Source organism: Nannobrachium achirus (assembly GCF_963921795.1).
Source record: "Nannobrachium achirus genome assembly, chromosome: 20".
Classification (NCBI taxonomy): domain Eukaryota; kingdom Metazoa; phylum Chordata; class Actinopteri; order Myctophiformes; family Myctophidae; genus Nannobrachium; species Nannobrachium achirus.
This window is the reverse complement of record NC_137827.1, coordinates 31,673,063-31,691,070: the sequence shown is the minus strand read 5'-3', so window position 1 is coordinate 31,691,070 and position 18,008 is coordinate 31,673,063. Positions and strand designations below refer to the sequence as shown.

The window sequence follows — 18,008 nt, the reverse complement described above, 5'->3', positions numbered from 1 at the left end:
AGCATCTTGTCTCCGTCTCTCTGCTGTGATGCTGAGCTGACAGCCAGAGCAACGAGAGACGAGCTCAGAGAGAGAGTAGAGAGGGAGAGAGAGAGAGAGAGAGAGAGAGAGAGAGGGGGGGGGGGGGGGGGTGGGGGGGAGAGAGGGAGAGGGAGAGAGAAAGCAAAAGGAGATGGAGTGGGGTGGCTAAGAGAAGACAAGAGGGAAGCCAGGAAGGAGAGATAAAGCACCAAAGACGAAAAGGGGAAGATAACATGAAGAGAGAAAGATTAGAAAGAAAGAAAAGAGCGATGATGGAAGGAAAGAATTGAGAGAGAGAGAGAGACAGAGAGAGAGAAACAGAGAGAGCGCGACGGGGGGTGGTGGAGAGAGAGAGAGCAAAAAAAGAAAAAGATAACAATTCACCACAGGGCCCTGGGGCCACCAGCCCTACATGTCCTTATTGTACAAATAGATTGTATTGATTTCATACCATTAATGTGGCAGATTTCATGCTATTAAGATCCGGCTTCTTTTCACAGTTCTGAAGAACCCTGCGGGCCACCAGTTTTATACTCACACACTTAATAGACTGACTGTGTGTGTGTGTGTGTGTGTGTGTGTGTGTGTGTGTGTGTGTGTGTGTGTGTGTGTGTGTGTGTGTGTGTGTGTGTGTGTGTGTGTGTGTGTGTGTGTGTGTGTGTGTGTGTGCGTGTAGGCATTCATGGGCTCAGCATACCTCAAGCTGTTACTTTCATGCACCATTAGGTCAACGGGACCTGACTGCGGAACGTGCTTTTTATGGAGGGTCACGGAACATGCGTGTATGTGCATCAATGATTGTGTTGTGCGTACCTGTGTCTGTTTGTTGTTTGTGTGTGTGTGCGCGTGCGTGTGTGCGTGTGTGTGTGTTTGTCAATTTGTCACACAATAGCTGGCGGCTGAAGGTTTATTTAGCACCCTTTATTGTATTTCTTGGGTCGGCGGTAAGAAGGCTGAACCAGATGCAGAATCATCCTATACATTAATATAACATGATCCCTTACAGGAGAGCTTCAACACGGGAAAAAAACTAAGAATAAATATATTCACAATTGCCTCTAATACTTGTAGGAGATGAAAGCATAAAAAGATACCTCCATAAAAGAGAATAATCGATAGTTGATAGAAGTGTCTTTCCTTTTGTTGATTTTTTAGTTTTTTGTGTTGTATTTTCTTTTTTGAAAAATGCTTTCGTGTCCAGTTTTTGTTCTTTCTGTTATGGTCTCTTGTTTTTTTTTGCCACTCAAATTTCCTCTGAGAAATATCTTAAAACCAATACAATAACTTCGATGTCTGTGTCCGATGAAAGAAAATACGTGGAGTGGAGGTCCTTGTGGCCCCATTAAGTCTGAGACATTAAGAAATCCAAAAGGCATACTGTTCCGTGCTGTCCGTCTCTCTCTCTCTCTGTCTCACATCCGATAAGTAAGGTCTACAGAGCATCCCTTCCCCAGCACAAGCATACCAAGAACCCTGTTTCATCTCACCACTGAAACCAACTGCTCCTGGATAAGCCAGAAAATATCCCTCCCTCTAGGGCCTGGTGGAAGAAAATAAAAGGAATAAAGAAAGAACAAAATCACTTCATCCAGATTCACATGATCAAAATGAAAATCAGAGATTAAAAGTCAATTCAGCTTCATACAAGCACCTCCAATGTTCACCGAATGTAAGGGCAAAATGGCTATTTTTGGCTTATCCAGGGAATTGAGTGATTAACTTCAGTGACTTTCAATTGGTCAGGTTCCTTGTCACCCAGCGTCTTGTCCATTAGTAGTCAAACCCCTTTGTTTTAGATAAATAGATCTGTATTCATAGAAAAATAAGCATTAACCACACTGCTGGCTGTTCACTGCTAAGGCACTTGGCTATGTTCCGGCTTCTCTTGTTTTCTCTCTCCTCTCCCTTTATATACAGTACAAGCACGCAACCACCACGCATATATATATATCTATCTATCTATATTTATACATATATCTATATGCATATATACAGTGTATATAAATTATATACACATATAGATACAGTATAGATATAGATAGATATACTGTATGTTCCTTCCCGATGTCACGGCTAGTGATTCTGTGACTGATCTGTTTATTTATCGAGGGTGAGAGCTGGTGTGTTTTTTCCCCATCCAAACAGATATTTCAGAATGTATGAACACCAACCTGCATCATTTTCTTTCTCTCTGGCTTCTCTCGCTTTTTGTGGTGCTGGGAGTAGGAAAAACACCACAAAAGCCCCGGCCTCAGTGCAGTACGATAAAGAGGCATACAAATAATAATAATAATAATAATAATAACGGTTACAGTAGTAGCTCCTGCAAAAGTTTCGCCCCCGGGCGCAGATCAGGGATCAGCTAATCCTTGCCAGATTCTGACCTTATAAGCCAATAGTGGGGAAAAATACAAAACTGGCTTCAGCTCATTATCCAGGAATAAACAGAGAGTGTTTAGCGTAGTGTAGTGCCGCTCCTCCACGGTCTCTGCTCACAGGCACGGCAGCCTCTGGACTACAGTATACAGGAGTCATTGTTACCGGATGAGTCATCATCAGAAGGGGGGATGAAGAGGAGAGAGGAGTAGCTGAGAGGACGAGGAGGGAGAAATAGTACTGGAGCAAGAGGAGAACAAATGTTAGAACTGGTAAGAGCGGTCCAGTACCTCCATGTAGTCCGGTGTGGTCCTCAGTCTGGCGACTGCCTCCCCGGCTCCCTGCTCACTCTGGTTGTTGCTACCACTGCCGCCCACCGAGCTGGCGGTGGTTACCACCGCTTGCTCGGCCCCGGCCTGGTCCTGTTTGGTGTGGTCCGGGGGTTGGTGGGGGTGAGGGTACCGGGGTGGGGGCCGAGCATACCTGTCTGGCAGGTCTCGGAAGTCGGGGGCGGGTATCCTGAAGAGGCAGTCCACCAAACCCACCTTCGGGGTGGGGCCCTGGCTGTCTATGACCGTCGGACAGAGGATCCCGTTGCCGTGGAGGCCAGCGAGGGGTCCCATTGCCCCGGTGACTGTGCTGATGGGCGATGGGGAAGACACTTCCAGAGTCCACTCCCTCCCTTTCTCTGTTGTTGAACGATAGCCTCCCTCGCACTCTTTAGGTCCCGCAAACTGCTGCTGCTGCGGTTGTCGTTGCTTCACAGCTGCCTCCAGCTCCTCTTTGTAGGCAGGGCTGCTGCACGCAAGCGCAGCCATGGAGGGACCGGAGCCTTTGGATCCAGGCTCAGGGGGCAGGATGGTGTCATAGACGTGGTTGTGTTCTGGGGCAGGGAGAGGCGGTGTCTGTGGCAGGCCGTGGTGGTGATGGTGGTGGTGGTGCGTCTGCTCAGTGAAGATTCCGCACTCCATCTGTATCCCCGCGAGGTCCACCTCTCCCTGTCGGCGGAACGGCAGCTTGTCTCTCCTTCGCACGGCGTAGGCAATCAGCGCTGCTGCAGCGAAGAACGCAGAGACAAACAGCACCAGCAGGCTGAGGACTAACACTGACAATGGAATGGAATCCTTCCCTGGAGGGGGTGCCGGCCCCAGCCCTGGGCTGGGGTACCCGACCGAGACCCCCTCGTCTGGGGCTGTGGAGGTGGCTGTCTGCTCCTCCTGCTCCTGGTCCTCCTGGCGCTCCAGCTCTGGGCAGAGAAGCTCCATGGAGAGGGAGCGGAGGTCTATGCCCGTGGTCTCGTCTGGGGAATGACAAACCACCTCTCCCACCACCACCACAGCACTCAGCCCCTCCAGCCAACGCTTCAGGGGAGCTGCCTCGCAGTTGCACTCCCACGGGTTCTGCTGCAAATCCACCTGGAGAGGCACAAAACAAATCTGTCATCTCCACTCATGTGTAATGGAAAACTGGCTCTCGTCCTGCTGCTACGGTATGTAATACACAGTGACAGGGCTTGATCTCATATTGGGGTGTCACTTTGCAAAATGTAAACAAAAGTTGAAGATGCTCGCTGTTGATGCCTGCTGTTGTCTTCCTCGCAACTTTGTGACTGTCACTTCTGTTGAAGAACAGTCCAGTAGTTTGCTTTCCAAATGTGAGAAGGTATTACGAATATGACACGTAGACATTTGTCTCCAAGATGTGTTGAAAGAAAAGTATCTGACATATTCTTTTTTTGCTGCCTAATCATGAATAATTACTATCAAGTCTATTATTATCAAGCCATTTGAATAATAAAAAAAAGATAACACATTCGCCCTGTCAATCATACATTTGCTGACCTAAAAATGGTTATTTTTGTATAAAGACTAGATTGACTTTTCCTTTTTTTTGCTTGGGCCTTAAAGTGATCCCTGACTAATACGACAAATATGCCTTAATATACATTATAATTGTCCTCTATAACTACAATGTAAAATTAAAAACACCTCAATTATTTTATTTCTTCTAGAAATAGCTAATCTTTCACTCAATAGGGGAAATGCCTGTCGCAAGTTGATGATGTCATAAATGTCAAGTGTGATCTATCCCTATGGAATTTATGGCATGCATGTGAAAATAAAAAGAAACTTAATACTTCCTATGGTTAATATGAGCATCAAATCAATATTTCAAATGTGTTTGTGTTTTGTTTTTTTGCACATGCATGCCATAAAAATGACACATGACATTTATGACATCATCAACTTGCGACAGTCATTTCCCCTACTGAGTGAAAGATTAGCTATTTCTAGAAGAAATACAATATTTAAGGTGTTTTTAATTTTACATTGTAGTTATAGAGGACAATTATAATGTATTAAGACATATTTGTCGTATTAGTCAGGGATCACTTTAAAGGACTCCATGTCTACTGTACAACAGAAATAGATAATTAAGAAATCTGGTTGATGTATTTGGAAAGTACCATATTATGTGCCTTTTAGATCTGTTGACGCTGGTGCAGGGCATACTAATTGGCAACTAGCATAGCATAACAATCACCACCCAACCACATACATACACATCTCAAGGGGACAGTGCAACAGCAAGAATAAACAGTATAGTACTCTAAGTAATGAACAAAGCTCATAAACCACCATTACATTTTACTGTTTTTTTGGAGCAAAGCAACATTTTATTTTAGGATGAGTTCCAGGCTCATTCTCCGTTCTCACTTTACTTCATCCAGGAGTAGAAAGCCTATTTAATTCATTAAATCCACTGAATTGGGGGTGAGTATGACTAAATACTCTATATCCAAATGTATAAAGTATATTAAGTAGTGGTAGTCTAATTGAAGCAATCAATTATATAAAGTAAGGTCATTATTAGAGCATGTGCTGTGTCCATCCCTAACCAATCACATAACTGAAGACTTCTTTTTTTTTTTTTACAACTTCCTCATCTACTATGAATATTTTCTCTTCCTTCCATGTACTAACTTCTTGGTCCCACTTTATGGCTATAGTTAAATATCTGACTGATATACCTGTAGACACTCACCTGTACCAGGCCGGTGAGGTGTTCCAGCACGCCCTCTACAGGTAGGCTCAGGAAGTGGTTGTTTCGAAGGTTCAGACGTGCTAGATTAATCCCAGAGAACACGTGCAGCGGGAGGCTCCGTAGCAAGTTTGCATTTAGGAACAATAGCTGAAGGGAGGGCATGGAGTTAAAGGTCCCAGGATCCACCTCAAGTATCTCATTGTATTCAAAATAAAGGTATCTACAAAGAGAAGAAGACATTGTTCAGTTCATTTCAGTGACATCTGTCCAATTTGTAAAAATCACATAGTGTGACGTGAGCGGTGCTATTTACTTGCACCTGCAAAGTGCACCAGTACTGCGTTCGGTGGCGTATATGTCGCGTATCTGTCTCTGTTTATGCCCGTAGCCAATCAGGGACCAGCATTCCTGGTGACGTCACCATCAACAGCCAATGAGGGACCAGCATTCATGGTGATGTCACCATCAACAGCCAATGAGGGACCAGCATTCTTGATGACGTCAACGTCAACAACTGCGACCTGATATAAATAACAGGGCGCGCTCTGCTGGCGCACAAGTAGGCCATACATGGCCATGAGTGCACAAAATGCAAGTTGGCACCTTGACAGAGCGCAGTCTGGTTTAATCTTGTGTCCCGCTGGCCAATCACAGCGTGTTCTGCAAAGCTTGGCCAATGGGACCCTGGGCATACAACAAACTTTGAGACGTTTGTGCCATGATGTAGATCATATCTACACACTTCACATTTTTCAAACAAACCAACATAAAGTTTAAGTGTATAGTATCTGCACATTTCTAAAGTGACAATTTAAGGACTTTTTAATACCACTAAAATGTCAAATTAAACATTGGCCAAATTGTCAAATATTAAAGGCAGAAATTGTGAAAATAGCCATTCTACATGCTCACAACGCCTCGCAATGCGAGGCGTTGTGAGCATGTAGATCTGCTATTTTCATAATAGAACGTGTTATACAAAATGTAATGCCTCTACTCTTAGTGCTCGTCAGGGTGGGGGTCCCCAGTTAAATTATGATTATTTTGGGGGCCTGAAAAGGTTGCCACTGCTATAGAGGTTCGGGCTGCTAGACAAGTTCTTGTCGCGTTTATGCTCATATATGGAGATTGCTGATGTCATCAGCAAATGCCCATATAATGAGCATGCCCCTTTTGTGGCCATATGGAGCTGACTGATTTGTTTTCGCATGACGACACATTGAGGTTAAGACAGACAACAAACTCCATATTTGGGCAAATAGCTTATTGCGACCGTCAGGGAGCAGTTTACTATGAAAACCTCCACCGGCCGTCCGTCGGTCGGTCACACGTCACACGTCACACCTTTGCCCTGCTCATATCTCCGCATCAGTATATAGGGCTTGTTTGTTTATTGTATGACATCACGCCACATCATCAGCTGTGGACTCTGTGATGTCATCGTATCGCATCAGTATATAGGGCTTGTTTGTTTATTGTATGACATCACGCCACATCATCAGCTGTGGACTCTGTGATGTCATCGTATCTCCATATATGGCCATCTCCGTATATGGAGATATAAGTCGTCCATGCCCAAGTATGGGCTGGTGAGGTCAGACTTTGTGTGATGCGTAGGTTATCTCCATATATGGAGATTCAACATTCCAGGCAATGCTCTCTTCCCTGGTTGGTAAAACAAACTTTTGGCCTATTTGTGGAGATAAGCGACCAACGGTCGCTTATCTCCCGATTAGGGAGTCTTACTGGTATGGTTATGGCTGAGTCATAGTGACATGAGTGTGACAATGTGTCATACTCCCTTATGCCAATTTGAATATAAGACCAGTAAGACGCCCTATAAGAGCGAGAAGCGAGGTCGCGCTGAAACATCAGAGCTTCTTAATACGGCACAGTTAAGAAGGAGCATCTATATCCATATCTGGAGTCTGTGAGGTCAGATGTAGAGGTATTGGCCAGCTCCATATATGGAGATGTCTTGGCCATATTTGGAGCGTGACATGAGGCGTCATTGAGGTCAGATGTAGAGGTATTGGCCAGCACCCATATATGGAGATGTCTTGGCCATACAGTATAAGGAGCGTGACATGAGTCGTGACACACGGATGGACGGACGGACAGACAGACATGATTTACAGGTTTTCATACTAAATGCGGCCTACGGTCACAATAATGTTCTCTTTGAGCTGATCACAAGCTAAGCTATGTGTGTGCATGCTTGAAGAGAAAACTACTATGACAGGGATAGATTAAATGAACCATTGTCATGTTCAAGCAGAGAACCACCAGCATTTCCATACTTGGCAATGCTTTTATGATGCTCCAAGACAGTCCAATTTGTATGAGTGAGCATTTGCCATTATTCCCTATGGCCAGAAATGAGAGAATCTATATAGTTTGTTCCCTTTCCTAAATCAGTGATGCACCACTAACGTACATCTGCACTGAGAATGTACTGGGAGAAATGGAAATAGGTTATCGCTGCAATAAAATGAAGCTCATATTGGAGTAAAAGCTCCCCCCCTCTTTCTCTGTGTCTCTCTGTCTGTGTGTGTGTGTGTGTGTGTGTGTGTGTGTGTGTGTGTGTGTGTGTGTGTGTGTGTGTGTGTGTGTGTGTGTGTGTGTGTGTGTCTCTCTCTCACACACTCTCACACTCTGACACACGCACACATTCACAAACACACACTCACACAAACACAAACACACACACGGACACACGCGCGCGCGCACACACACACACACACACACGGACACACGGACACACACACATACACACACACACATGGATACACAGACACACACGAACACACACACAGACACGGACACATACACGCACGCACACACAATCATGCACGCACGCACGCACGCATACACACACACACACACACACACACACACACACACACACACACACGCACACACGCACGCACGCACGCACGCACGCACGCACGCACGCACGCACACACACACACACACACACACACACACACACACACACACACACACACACACACACACACACAATTGAGTCCACTGAGCCATCCATTTATTGTCAGTATAGCAGCTCCAGGTTGTACGTCTTGATTATACCACACATCAGAGTCAGGCTCCTACAGTTTTTACCTTTGGGAGAGTTGTTGTTCTTGTTCACAAATATTGGTTAAATAATTTTATCAGAGGCCAGAGGGACAGCATAGTGAAATTAGTCAGATGGAAATGTTGCAGACCATTATTCTTGTTGACAAGATGGATGTGTGTTAGTAAAGCATGGATATTGAATAAAAAGAAAACAAAAACAAAGTCATAGCCAGATTAGGCCATGTGTGGCTGTTGTTCATCCAGGCAGCTGCATTATTTCAGATATTAATATACGCACAGGTGACACGAGTTATTTGGTTTGCTATGCACTTCTGTTACTGTTTCAGCTGACAACTGAATGTGGGTGATGTCACGTAATGTTAAATTGATAGGCTAATAAGGGTTTCATACTTCCACATTTCATAGGCCTCTCATGTTAACATCAACAACATTCATTATGATACTGTAGTGGGTAGAGAGGGTAGAGATACATAATATAATCCATTGTCATTGTTAAAGGAGCACTTCACCCATTTTCAACTTTGTCCTCATATAATTGTTCCTCCTCCTCCTCACTAATGCTCGTTATAGAGCATCGCAGTGGGCGTGGTTTACTGGTTCCACAAAATAATCTCCTGTTCGTTTCCTCATAGACTTTCACGAAAATATTTATAACAATTATGTTAAGCCTAGAACCAAGGCAAGCCATCCAGGATGGCAGTGAATCATGAACATGAAACCTTTGTTTCTATGAAAAGAACATTTTGAAAATCTCTAAACAAAGGGTATTTATTAAATGTAGTAGGCCTATATCAATTAATTAAATATTAAAATATGTTTTTATATAGGATCAAAGGTTTTATGGTCATGATTCACTGCCATCCTGGATGGCTTGGTTCTAGGCTTAACATAACTGTAAAGGGGGTTCCAGACGGTACGCGGTCACCGCCTCCTAGTAATTCATTTTCAATGGGAGGCGGGTGGCTATTTCGGCCACGCAGAGAAGTTTACAGGCGGCGAGGCGAGCGGGCGCAGTACCGTGAAATCCCTGCGAGCGTGCTCGTTCGTGCATGCGCACGCCGCACACGGCCGGCGAGAAATGGATTGTGTTCATCTTTGTGAAATACCGCGTGGTGTTTATTCTAACCCTAACCCTTTATAAATATACAAGCTATTCATGGGTTGCATTTGTAATCTTAAACGGACCAACACAGGTATTTCAATTTGTCTGATTGGCATAAAACTAATGTTCTACGTCAATCAGAACACCTGTGTTGGTCCTCAACACGGTGTAGGACGGTGTAGGACAGGGGAAGGCAACCTTATAGGCACGGGTGCCAACATTGGCTCAGGGGAGGGTGATCACTGGCACACTGTCAGGAGTGTTTTTAAATGTGGTCAATTAAATGAAGTTAGCTAATTTCAGCAAATTATATCTTGCACATAATCCTACAGTCATTAAAACTCTAAACTCTGACTGGGTATAGGAGTCGGGGAGATAGGTGGATTATTGCTCTGGGTCTAATGATCGTTATAACAAAGTCCTGCCAATCAAAATATGTCTGAATATTTGATGGTGTCATTAAAATGTATGTTGACATGGCACACTGACTATCTAGAAAATAAAAACATGGCACTTAATATCAAAAGGTTGCTGACCCATGTTGTAGGACTACAAATGCAATGCAACCCATGAATAAAAATGTCAGCCATACTGTAGTATTTGCCTACCAGTGATGTCACTGGTAGGCAGGTTTTGGCGGCAATGGCCTACGGGAGGAGAAACCCTCATTAGAACTCGGAGGGTTCCCAAAGGGTTCCCAGTTCAAATCCGGTCTCCCCCAGAGTTGGTGTTGGAGAGTCCTTGTCAGCAAGACTCTGAACCCCTAATTGCTCCCGTTGAGCAGGTTGGTGCCTTGCATGGTTTGCGCTAGCTCTGGTCCATCGCGTCACCTCCCGCATCGCTCCCGGTGACGCTCTGACAGACCCGTCGGGAAACGGCTGGACTCGAGATTGTCGGCCCCTCCGGGCGCTCAATACCAGTCAAAATAAACAAAACCGTTTCACTACTCACCAAACCAAAGGTCGTTTTGCGCTGTTGAAAGTCTATTCTCCGCGGTGGTGAACCCCTCAGCACCCCACCCACTCTGCAAAATACACTATTTTTGGCATGAAATAAAACGCATCCAACTCGACCGCCGCTTATTTCCGGGTTGTGAACCATTGTATCTGCAGTGGCCGCTAGGTGGCTCGAGGTGGGTGCGTTTTATTTCATGACAAAAATAATGTATTTTACAGAGTGGGTGGGGTGCTGAGGGGTTCACCACCGCGGAGAATAGACTTTCAACAGCGCAAAACGACCTTTGGTTTGGTGAGTAGTGAAACGGTTTTGTTTATTTTGACTGGTATTGAGCGCTCGGAGGGGCCGACAATCTCGAGTCCAGCCGTTTCCCGACGGGTCTGTCAGAGCGTCACCGGGAGCGATGCGGGAGGTGACGCGATGGACCAGAGCTAGGTTTGCGCCACCATCGGTGTATGAGTGTGTGTGAATGGGTGAATGTAATGCACAATAAAGCACCTTGGATAAAGGCGCTACTGTATATAAACGCACCATTTACCATTTTATTTACCATTCCACAGCGCTCTTCTGAGACATAACGTGAGTAGACTGTCTAATGCATTGGTTCTCAAAGTGGGGTCCGGGGACACCCAGGGGGCCTTAAGGGAGTTCCAGGAGGTCCCCAGCTAAATGATAGTTTGGAACCAAATGGACCCTTATTGGGCATGTACTGTAACTCAGAGAGTGTACAAATGAATCCATTTGGTTCCATTTGTACACTCTAAGAGTTAAATTAACATTGATTTTACAATTGGGGTCTCAGAGATAGAAATACTATTAAATGGGTCTGTACTCTGTAGCCTAATGCATGTCAAACTGGGGGTCTTCTCTTATGGGGGTCCACGGACTAACAGGGTCAATTTGGTGGTCCTCGACATGAAAAAGTCGATAGAACCACTGGTGTAATGAGCCAACCCGTTCTCACAACCAAGATGTCACCCTTTGCAGCTCTGTCAGTAGCCCTAAAACGTCAACATTTGACATGAAGTGTCAATCCATCATATTTTTACAAAACTATGTCTGATAGATATATTACAGCTCTGTCATTTTTCCTCCACTATTCCTCACTGTAGTATTTGTGAGAATGTGTTGCATAGCATAGTGAGGACCAATTATATGAAGATTGGATGAAAATGGGTTACCGGTAAGTGGTCCTTTAACACTTATGGGTGCATGATTATGTGTGTGTGTGTGTGTGTGTGTGTGTGTGTGTGTGTGTGTGTGTGTGTGTGTGTGTGTGTGTGTGTGTGTGTGTGTGTGTGCGCGTGCGTGCGTGCGTGCGTGCGTGCGTGCGTGCTGTGTGTGTGTGTGTTTTAGCGGCACCATTCAGTTGTGTTGTTTTACTAACCTATGCCAGTGTATTGTTAACCTACAATTAAAGTGGCTACAGCTCTCTCTCTCTCTCTCTTGAGAAGGAAGAATGGTGTCATTCTGTGAGATCCACCATCAATACAATGATTATTAACCATTATAGAGTGTTTTGATGAATTTTAAAAATCCCCTCCCCCCACCTCCAATGATTTCAGTCTGACTTTAAATGGATAACATGATATTTAGAAATCCAATCTGGCAAGCAAGCAGTTACATACATTTCTATAAACGTATGTGGTAATAGCAACAATAAGTGATAGTAATGCTTAAAATTATTTTTCTTTTTTGAACATTTTAACATGAATGCTTTCATACCCACTGTCTAACAGGAAGGCTGGTGCCAATTTCTCAACAACAAAGAAATCCGACTTGTAATCTTTTAGACTGTCCCAAGAGGCTCTTTATAAGTGATCAATAGGGTAAGCTTCTAAAAGTCCTAACCTTTCCTTCAAATAAAGTGATCGTCACTTTGAGCTGGACACTCGCACTGGAGCCAAGATTGCTAAAGACTTTCAGTAAAATATGACAAAATATGCAAATCACTGCAAAGGAGTTAGTATGCATCACTGTTTTTCCAGTAACAACACATTTGTAGTAGAGAAATCCTCCGATTTCTACAGCATAAAAGCTTCCCCACAGTTATCAAATACTGCACTGTTTATTCGGATTAGCGGTAATATTTACATAACATACTTGCTATGGTTTGCATACACTATTTGCATATCTCCGCAAGCCTAATCTCTGAAAACGATACATGTGGAGTGACTGTTGCTTTCATAAAAGCCCCCCCATGTAACAGCACATCCCTGGCATGTACCAGACATTTGAGCACCTTATCAACACTTCTGTATGCAAATAAAACATGCATTCATTTTCACTTTGTCAGTCACACAGTAATTTTCAGCAGGCTGCCACCCCCACAGAGACATACCATCATGCACGGTTAACAAATGACAGTGCTGGAGAAGAAGTAGCGCCTTTCAATTCAATTTCAACTAAAGCAGCTTCATAATCAGATCCACATCCATGCCAGGCAATTTGAAGCATTTGAAAGAGGGACACATTGTTTTTGCGCCGCTATTGCGCTGAAATTCAGTTTCACACATTAAATCACAAGATGTATGAATATGTGAGCTAAAATGCGATTTTAGTTCATGGCTGTATCCTCCAGTGCACAGAAAATGAATTTAATGCCAAATGTATTTAATACGCATTGGATAAAACAAGGCAAAATTGCACCAATTTGCAACACATCAAAGATGCTTCTGTGTGGGTGTTAAATAAAGCCTACCTGAGGTTCTGAAGGCCCAGGAACATGTCAGGGCTCAGCCTCTCCAGGTTGTTCCCATTCAGGTAGAGGCTCCTCAGGCTTGGGAGACTGGAAAAGGCTCCCTCCTGGAGATAGGAGATACGGTTGTTCCCAAGGTGGAGAAGGTCTAAGCTGGAGAAGTTCCAGAAGTCTGACCGGTAGATCCTCTGGATTAGGTTCCCGCTCAGGTAGAGCTTGCGGCCATTGAGCGGCCGTGGTGTGAGCTGGGATACATTGACAAAGCCACTTTCCTTACAGTTGACAGTAAGTCCCAGGTCCGTGATGTGCAGGTTACAGGTGCAACCCAGGGGGCAGATGATGGGGATCGGCGGGCGTGTCTGGTAACCAGCCACAGGGGGGTTCTGGTTGGGTAGCAGGCTGCGGGGTGTGGGGGGTGTCCTGGAGGGCCGTGGCCTCTTGGTTGGCCTGGGTTGCCTCTCTCTCTCTCTACGCTCTGCTGAGGTGGAGGAGGAAGAAGTGGAGTGTGTGTTCTGGCGAGAGCCGTGGACCATGGAGGAGGGTTTAGTGGGTCTCACCCTGCCGGGGTGAGAGTTGGGCTTAGAGTTAGGCGGCTGTGACCCGCCAGGCAGACCTCCTCCTTCCGCTTGCAACTCTTTATCCGGGAGGTCCGCACACAGCTCTTTCCGGGGGATCTCTCGCAGGTCCTTGCCATGGAGGTGGAAAGGGTACTCGCAGGTGACGTCCCCCACCACAGCCGTGTACGGGATCTGGCCCAGCCACTGCTGCAGCTGCACTGCCTCACAGCCACAGTTCCAGGGGTTTTCTTCAAGTTGGATCTCCATCAGCGAGCGGCCCACATACTCCAGGGTCCCAGCATATGCCAGGCTCTTCAGACGGTTTCCCCGCAGATCCAGGTGGGTCAGAGACACAGATCTGGAGCAGGAGGGAGGGGGCAGACAAGTGTACATTAATGGAAAAATGTGGAGCAAATGTGAAATGTAGAGCAACCGCAATAAAAAAAACGAACAAAGGTTTATTAAAGTTATTACTGTTCAAGTATTTCGTTTTATTTGATGATTTGTCCCACCCGTACAAAAGGCCTGAAAAAAAGAAATAATTTAACTGCTGTCCCTCGTGGGAAACAGACCAGTTGGAAATTGTATCCGGTGCTATTTTTACTTACAGTGCACCTCCGCAATTCAGCAGCTTTGCAATATGATAATCAGATTCTAACCTGAACAGATGAGCCGGCAAGACAGGGATCAGGTTGTCGTTGAGGATGAGAACCCGGAGCTTGTAGAGAAACCTTAGAACCCCACTGTCGATGCGCTTGATCACGTTGTAGTCCGCCTGCAGGTTGGCAAAAAAAGTCTCATGAAGTAGATGTAACTGCTGCAATGGGAAAGCAAATTGGACATAGCAGGAACAGCAGAACGGTAGCAAAACCCATTTATTTGAAGAGGGAGAAAACATGGCAAAAACTCACACAGGGCTCGATAAGCCTCTTTCAGTGCAACCACCTGGTAACTATTGATCATTACCATTTCTTTCATTTGCAGCAATCTCTGGCATTTGGTCAATAATCCTGTCAATTATGGATAGTCAACATGGATTATTTATCATCCCATGCCTACCTGGAGGTATTCCAGCGCCTCTAGGCCAGCGAATGTGTCATTTCGAAACACCTCCAGTTTATTTTCGTGGAGGTACAGACGTCTCAGCTTTGCCAACCCATGGAATGCTCCCACCCGGATGTCCTGGAGTGCATTGTTGCCCAGGTTTATCGACACTGCGTTGCCAAGGTGCTGAAATCCGTTGCTATAGAGACGCCTTAGAGAGTTCCTCTGCAGGTTCAGTTTGAAGGGGCGGACCCACGACTGTGACACCTGAGTGATTCATTAGTGGATTGATTGGTTATCTTAGTAATTACACCAATATGATAATAGAGAAACACCCATAAGCCGCGTTAGACACGGAATATTAAGACTTAGAGATAGTGTATTAATAAGACTGAGATTATCCCCCAACCACATGATTAAAATAACACAGGCAGCACCGCGGTGCCTGCGAATGTGACAGAACACATGAATAGTAATGACGCGATGTTACAATGACACAACGGTACCTGGCTGACATTGGTGAAGCTCCGTCCGTCACAGTGCACATGCAGGACGCCTTCTTTGACCTCGCACGTGCACGGCTCAAAGCACGGCTCGTCCACTTCCTCCTCGGAGTTGTCCACCAGAGGGGTGTGTGTGGAGGTGGGGGTGGGGGTGGGGCTGTGCGAGGCCTGGGACAGACACACACACCCCAGGGCCAATGCCAGAGTGACCCACTGCATTCTCCGGCTTCTCCCTCTCTCAGCTCAGCAGCCTGGGGCAGCAGCCCAGCATCGACCCTTCACCGCACTGCACACACATAGGGACATACGTGCACATGCAATGCATGGACGTGTGTGCAGGCACAACAATGCGATCCAAGAACATGTGCACGCACGCACGCACGCACGCACGCACGCACGCACACACACACACACACACACACACACACACACACACACACACACACACACACACACACACACACACACACACACACACACACACACACACACACACACACAGTGTTAAGGTAATACGTACAGTACAGGCGGTAAAAGGTCATTAATCACAAAGATGAGCTCAGGACAAATCAGACTCATGAGGTACTGCAGGCCTACTACCACAGACAGAGAATGACATTTAAATTGCGTGCAGTAGAATGCCAGGGTAAAAATAATTACATTAAATTGCACTAATGATGCTTAGGTCTCCTGGCGACCCCAGGAGTCACGGCGGTTTCAACGGGATCATAACAACGCAAGACATTATCAAAGCGTAAAACCTGAGAGAATAACATCTCAGCTCTTAGAACATAATTAATTCATTAATCAGAAGTGTAAAATATTTATGCAAATAATGCGAAACAATCAGAGGCTGGGCTATTTCACCTATAAATCGTACTTTGCCATTTTCAAGGGGCTCTTGAGACAAAGTTCAGAGAAAGCCAGCAATGAATACATATCATCTGCATTCTAAGATGCTCAGTGAAGCTGTAATGTCACGCACGTGTTGCTGTACCATATGCATTATGGATATGACTGAATGCAAATCAGATTCATAATGCCTTCATCTAATGAATCGCTGGCTGCATATTAAAAAATACACAGCAATCAGGGAGCAGAAGGGAGGATGCTGTGCGAAAATAATTTATGTTATCAATCAGCCATCAAGCTCTATCTTAATCAGGTAACAATAATTGATTGACAGCAATCATGCAGCATCAAAAATACCCTTTAAGAAACCTAATGGTCACTTTTAATCCAGCCCAAGCACAGGTAGAGATGTGGCCTGTCCATGATGATAATGATGATGATGATGATGATGATGATGATGAGGATGATGAGGATGAAGATGATGATGATGACGATGATGATGATGGCAGCACAACAACATCAAGACAGTGTGGCGAAAGTGAGAATTGCAGTAGCACCCTGATAAATAAATAAATAAAAACACAAAAAAGATTAGATCCCAAGACGTGAATCCTCGGCATCGGGATTTCTCTCCTCAAGTCTTAATGAGATCTAAATTGGATAAGGCATCTTGGCCGGCCCGCATAGCGTTCAGCACCGCCATGCAAAATGCAATAATGATCCTGGTGGTACGCTAGCTGTAATCACACGGCAATAATCTACCATCAGTGAGGGAGACAAGGAGGAGGCAGTAAAAACATCACCGCCCGGGAGAGAGGAAGAGCAATCACAGAGATGATTATGATAGGGAGGATGAGGAGCGCAGGAGAAATGAGAAGAGAAGTCGAGACTGGGAGAGCCAAAGGAGAGAGAGGGAAGGGAGTCACAGACGAGAGAAGGAGTGAGGAAGAAGAGGTACAAGGGTATAAGAGAGAAGATGGGAGAGGAGATGTGGGCGCGAGGAGGAGTGGGATTGCATAAGCATTGAGAGGAGGCAACGAGTCAGTCAGTCAGGGCTGCCACTCAGGATGGAGATCTCCCAGTAAAACAGCTGAAATGTGATACTGATAACATCAAAGCCCTCCTCTCTCCCTCCCCGTGCACACAGTGTACTCCTCCTGCCTCAAAGAAATTGCGCTGGATTTGATCTGTGTCTGTGCATGTGTGTGTGTGTGTGTGTGTGTGTGTGTGTGTGTGTGTGTGTGTGTGTGTGTGTGTGTGTGTGTGTGTGTGTGTGTGTGTGTGTGTGTGTGTGTGTGTGTGTGTCTGTGTGTGTGTGTGTGTGTGTGTATGTGTGTGTGTGCACTGTGTACTGTATGTGACATAGGTAAGGTCAGACTATATTTGTTTGTTTGTTTTTCCTCCAGTGGGCACAGGTATATAGGCAGGCCTGAGTCCACAGATTCTACTCACTTTCAAACCAGTGCAGTGCAGTGAGGCATTACTTGTTATGATAAAACTATATACAAGCTGACATACGGGACATAACCATCTGAGCAAAACCTGCAGTGCAAAACTCAATATGATTCCTCCCCCCCCATTCGTATACAATGTAGGAGGCTATAGGAGGTCTTGTTCATTAATGTCCCCGTAGAGTTTTGGGGGTCTGCACAATAAATCTAGGTCAACGTGCTCAGATGGTGCTTGGCAAACTGCAAAACAATAAGGAAAACACAATGCTCTATGAATCCCATGGCATTTGTTGGAAAATAATG

General features: G+C 45.3%; 1 protein-coding gene across 1 annotated transcript; it reads right to left on the bottom strand.

Annotated features, from left to right (window-relative positions):
* Window positions 1–2,660: 2,660 nt before the first annotated feature.
* LOC308305628 (SLIT and NTRK-like protein 3) lies at window positions 2,661–15,647 on the bottom strand (the record flags this gene model as incomplete). The annotated part of the gene is made up of 6 exons (XM_080750453.1): window positions 15,406–15,647; window positions 14,915–15,166; window positions 14,515–14,630; window positions 13,302–14,213; window positions 5,443–5,662; window positions 2,661–3,812 (listed from the first exon to the last, which is right to left on the bottom strand). The coding sequence occupies exons 1-6, from the start codon at window positions 15,619–15,621 to the stop codon at window positions 2,661–2,663; spliced, it is 2,868 nt and encodes a 955-aa protein (XP_080606579.1). The 5' UTR covers window positions 15,622–15,647.
* Window positions 15,648–18,008: the final 2,361 nt, after the last annotated feature.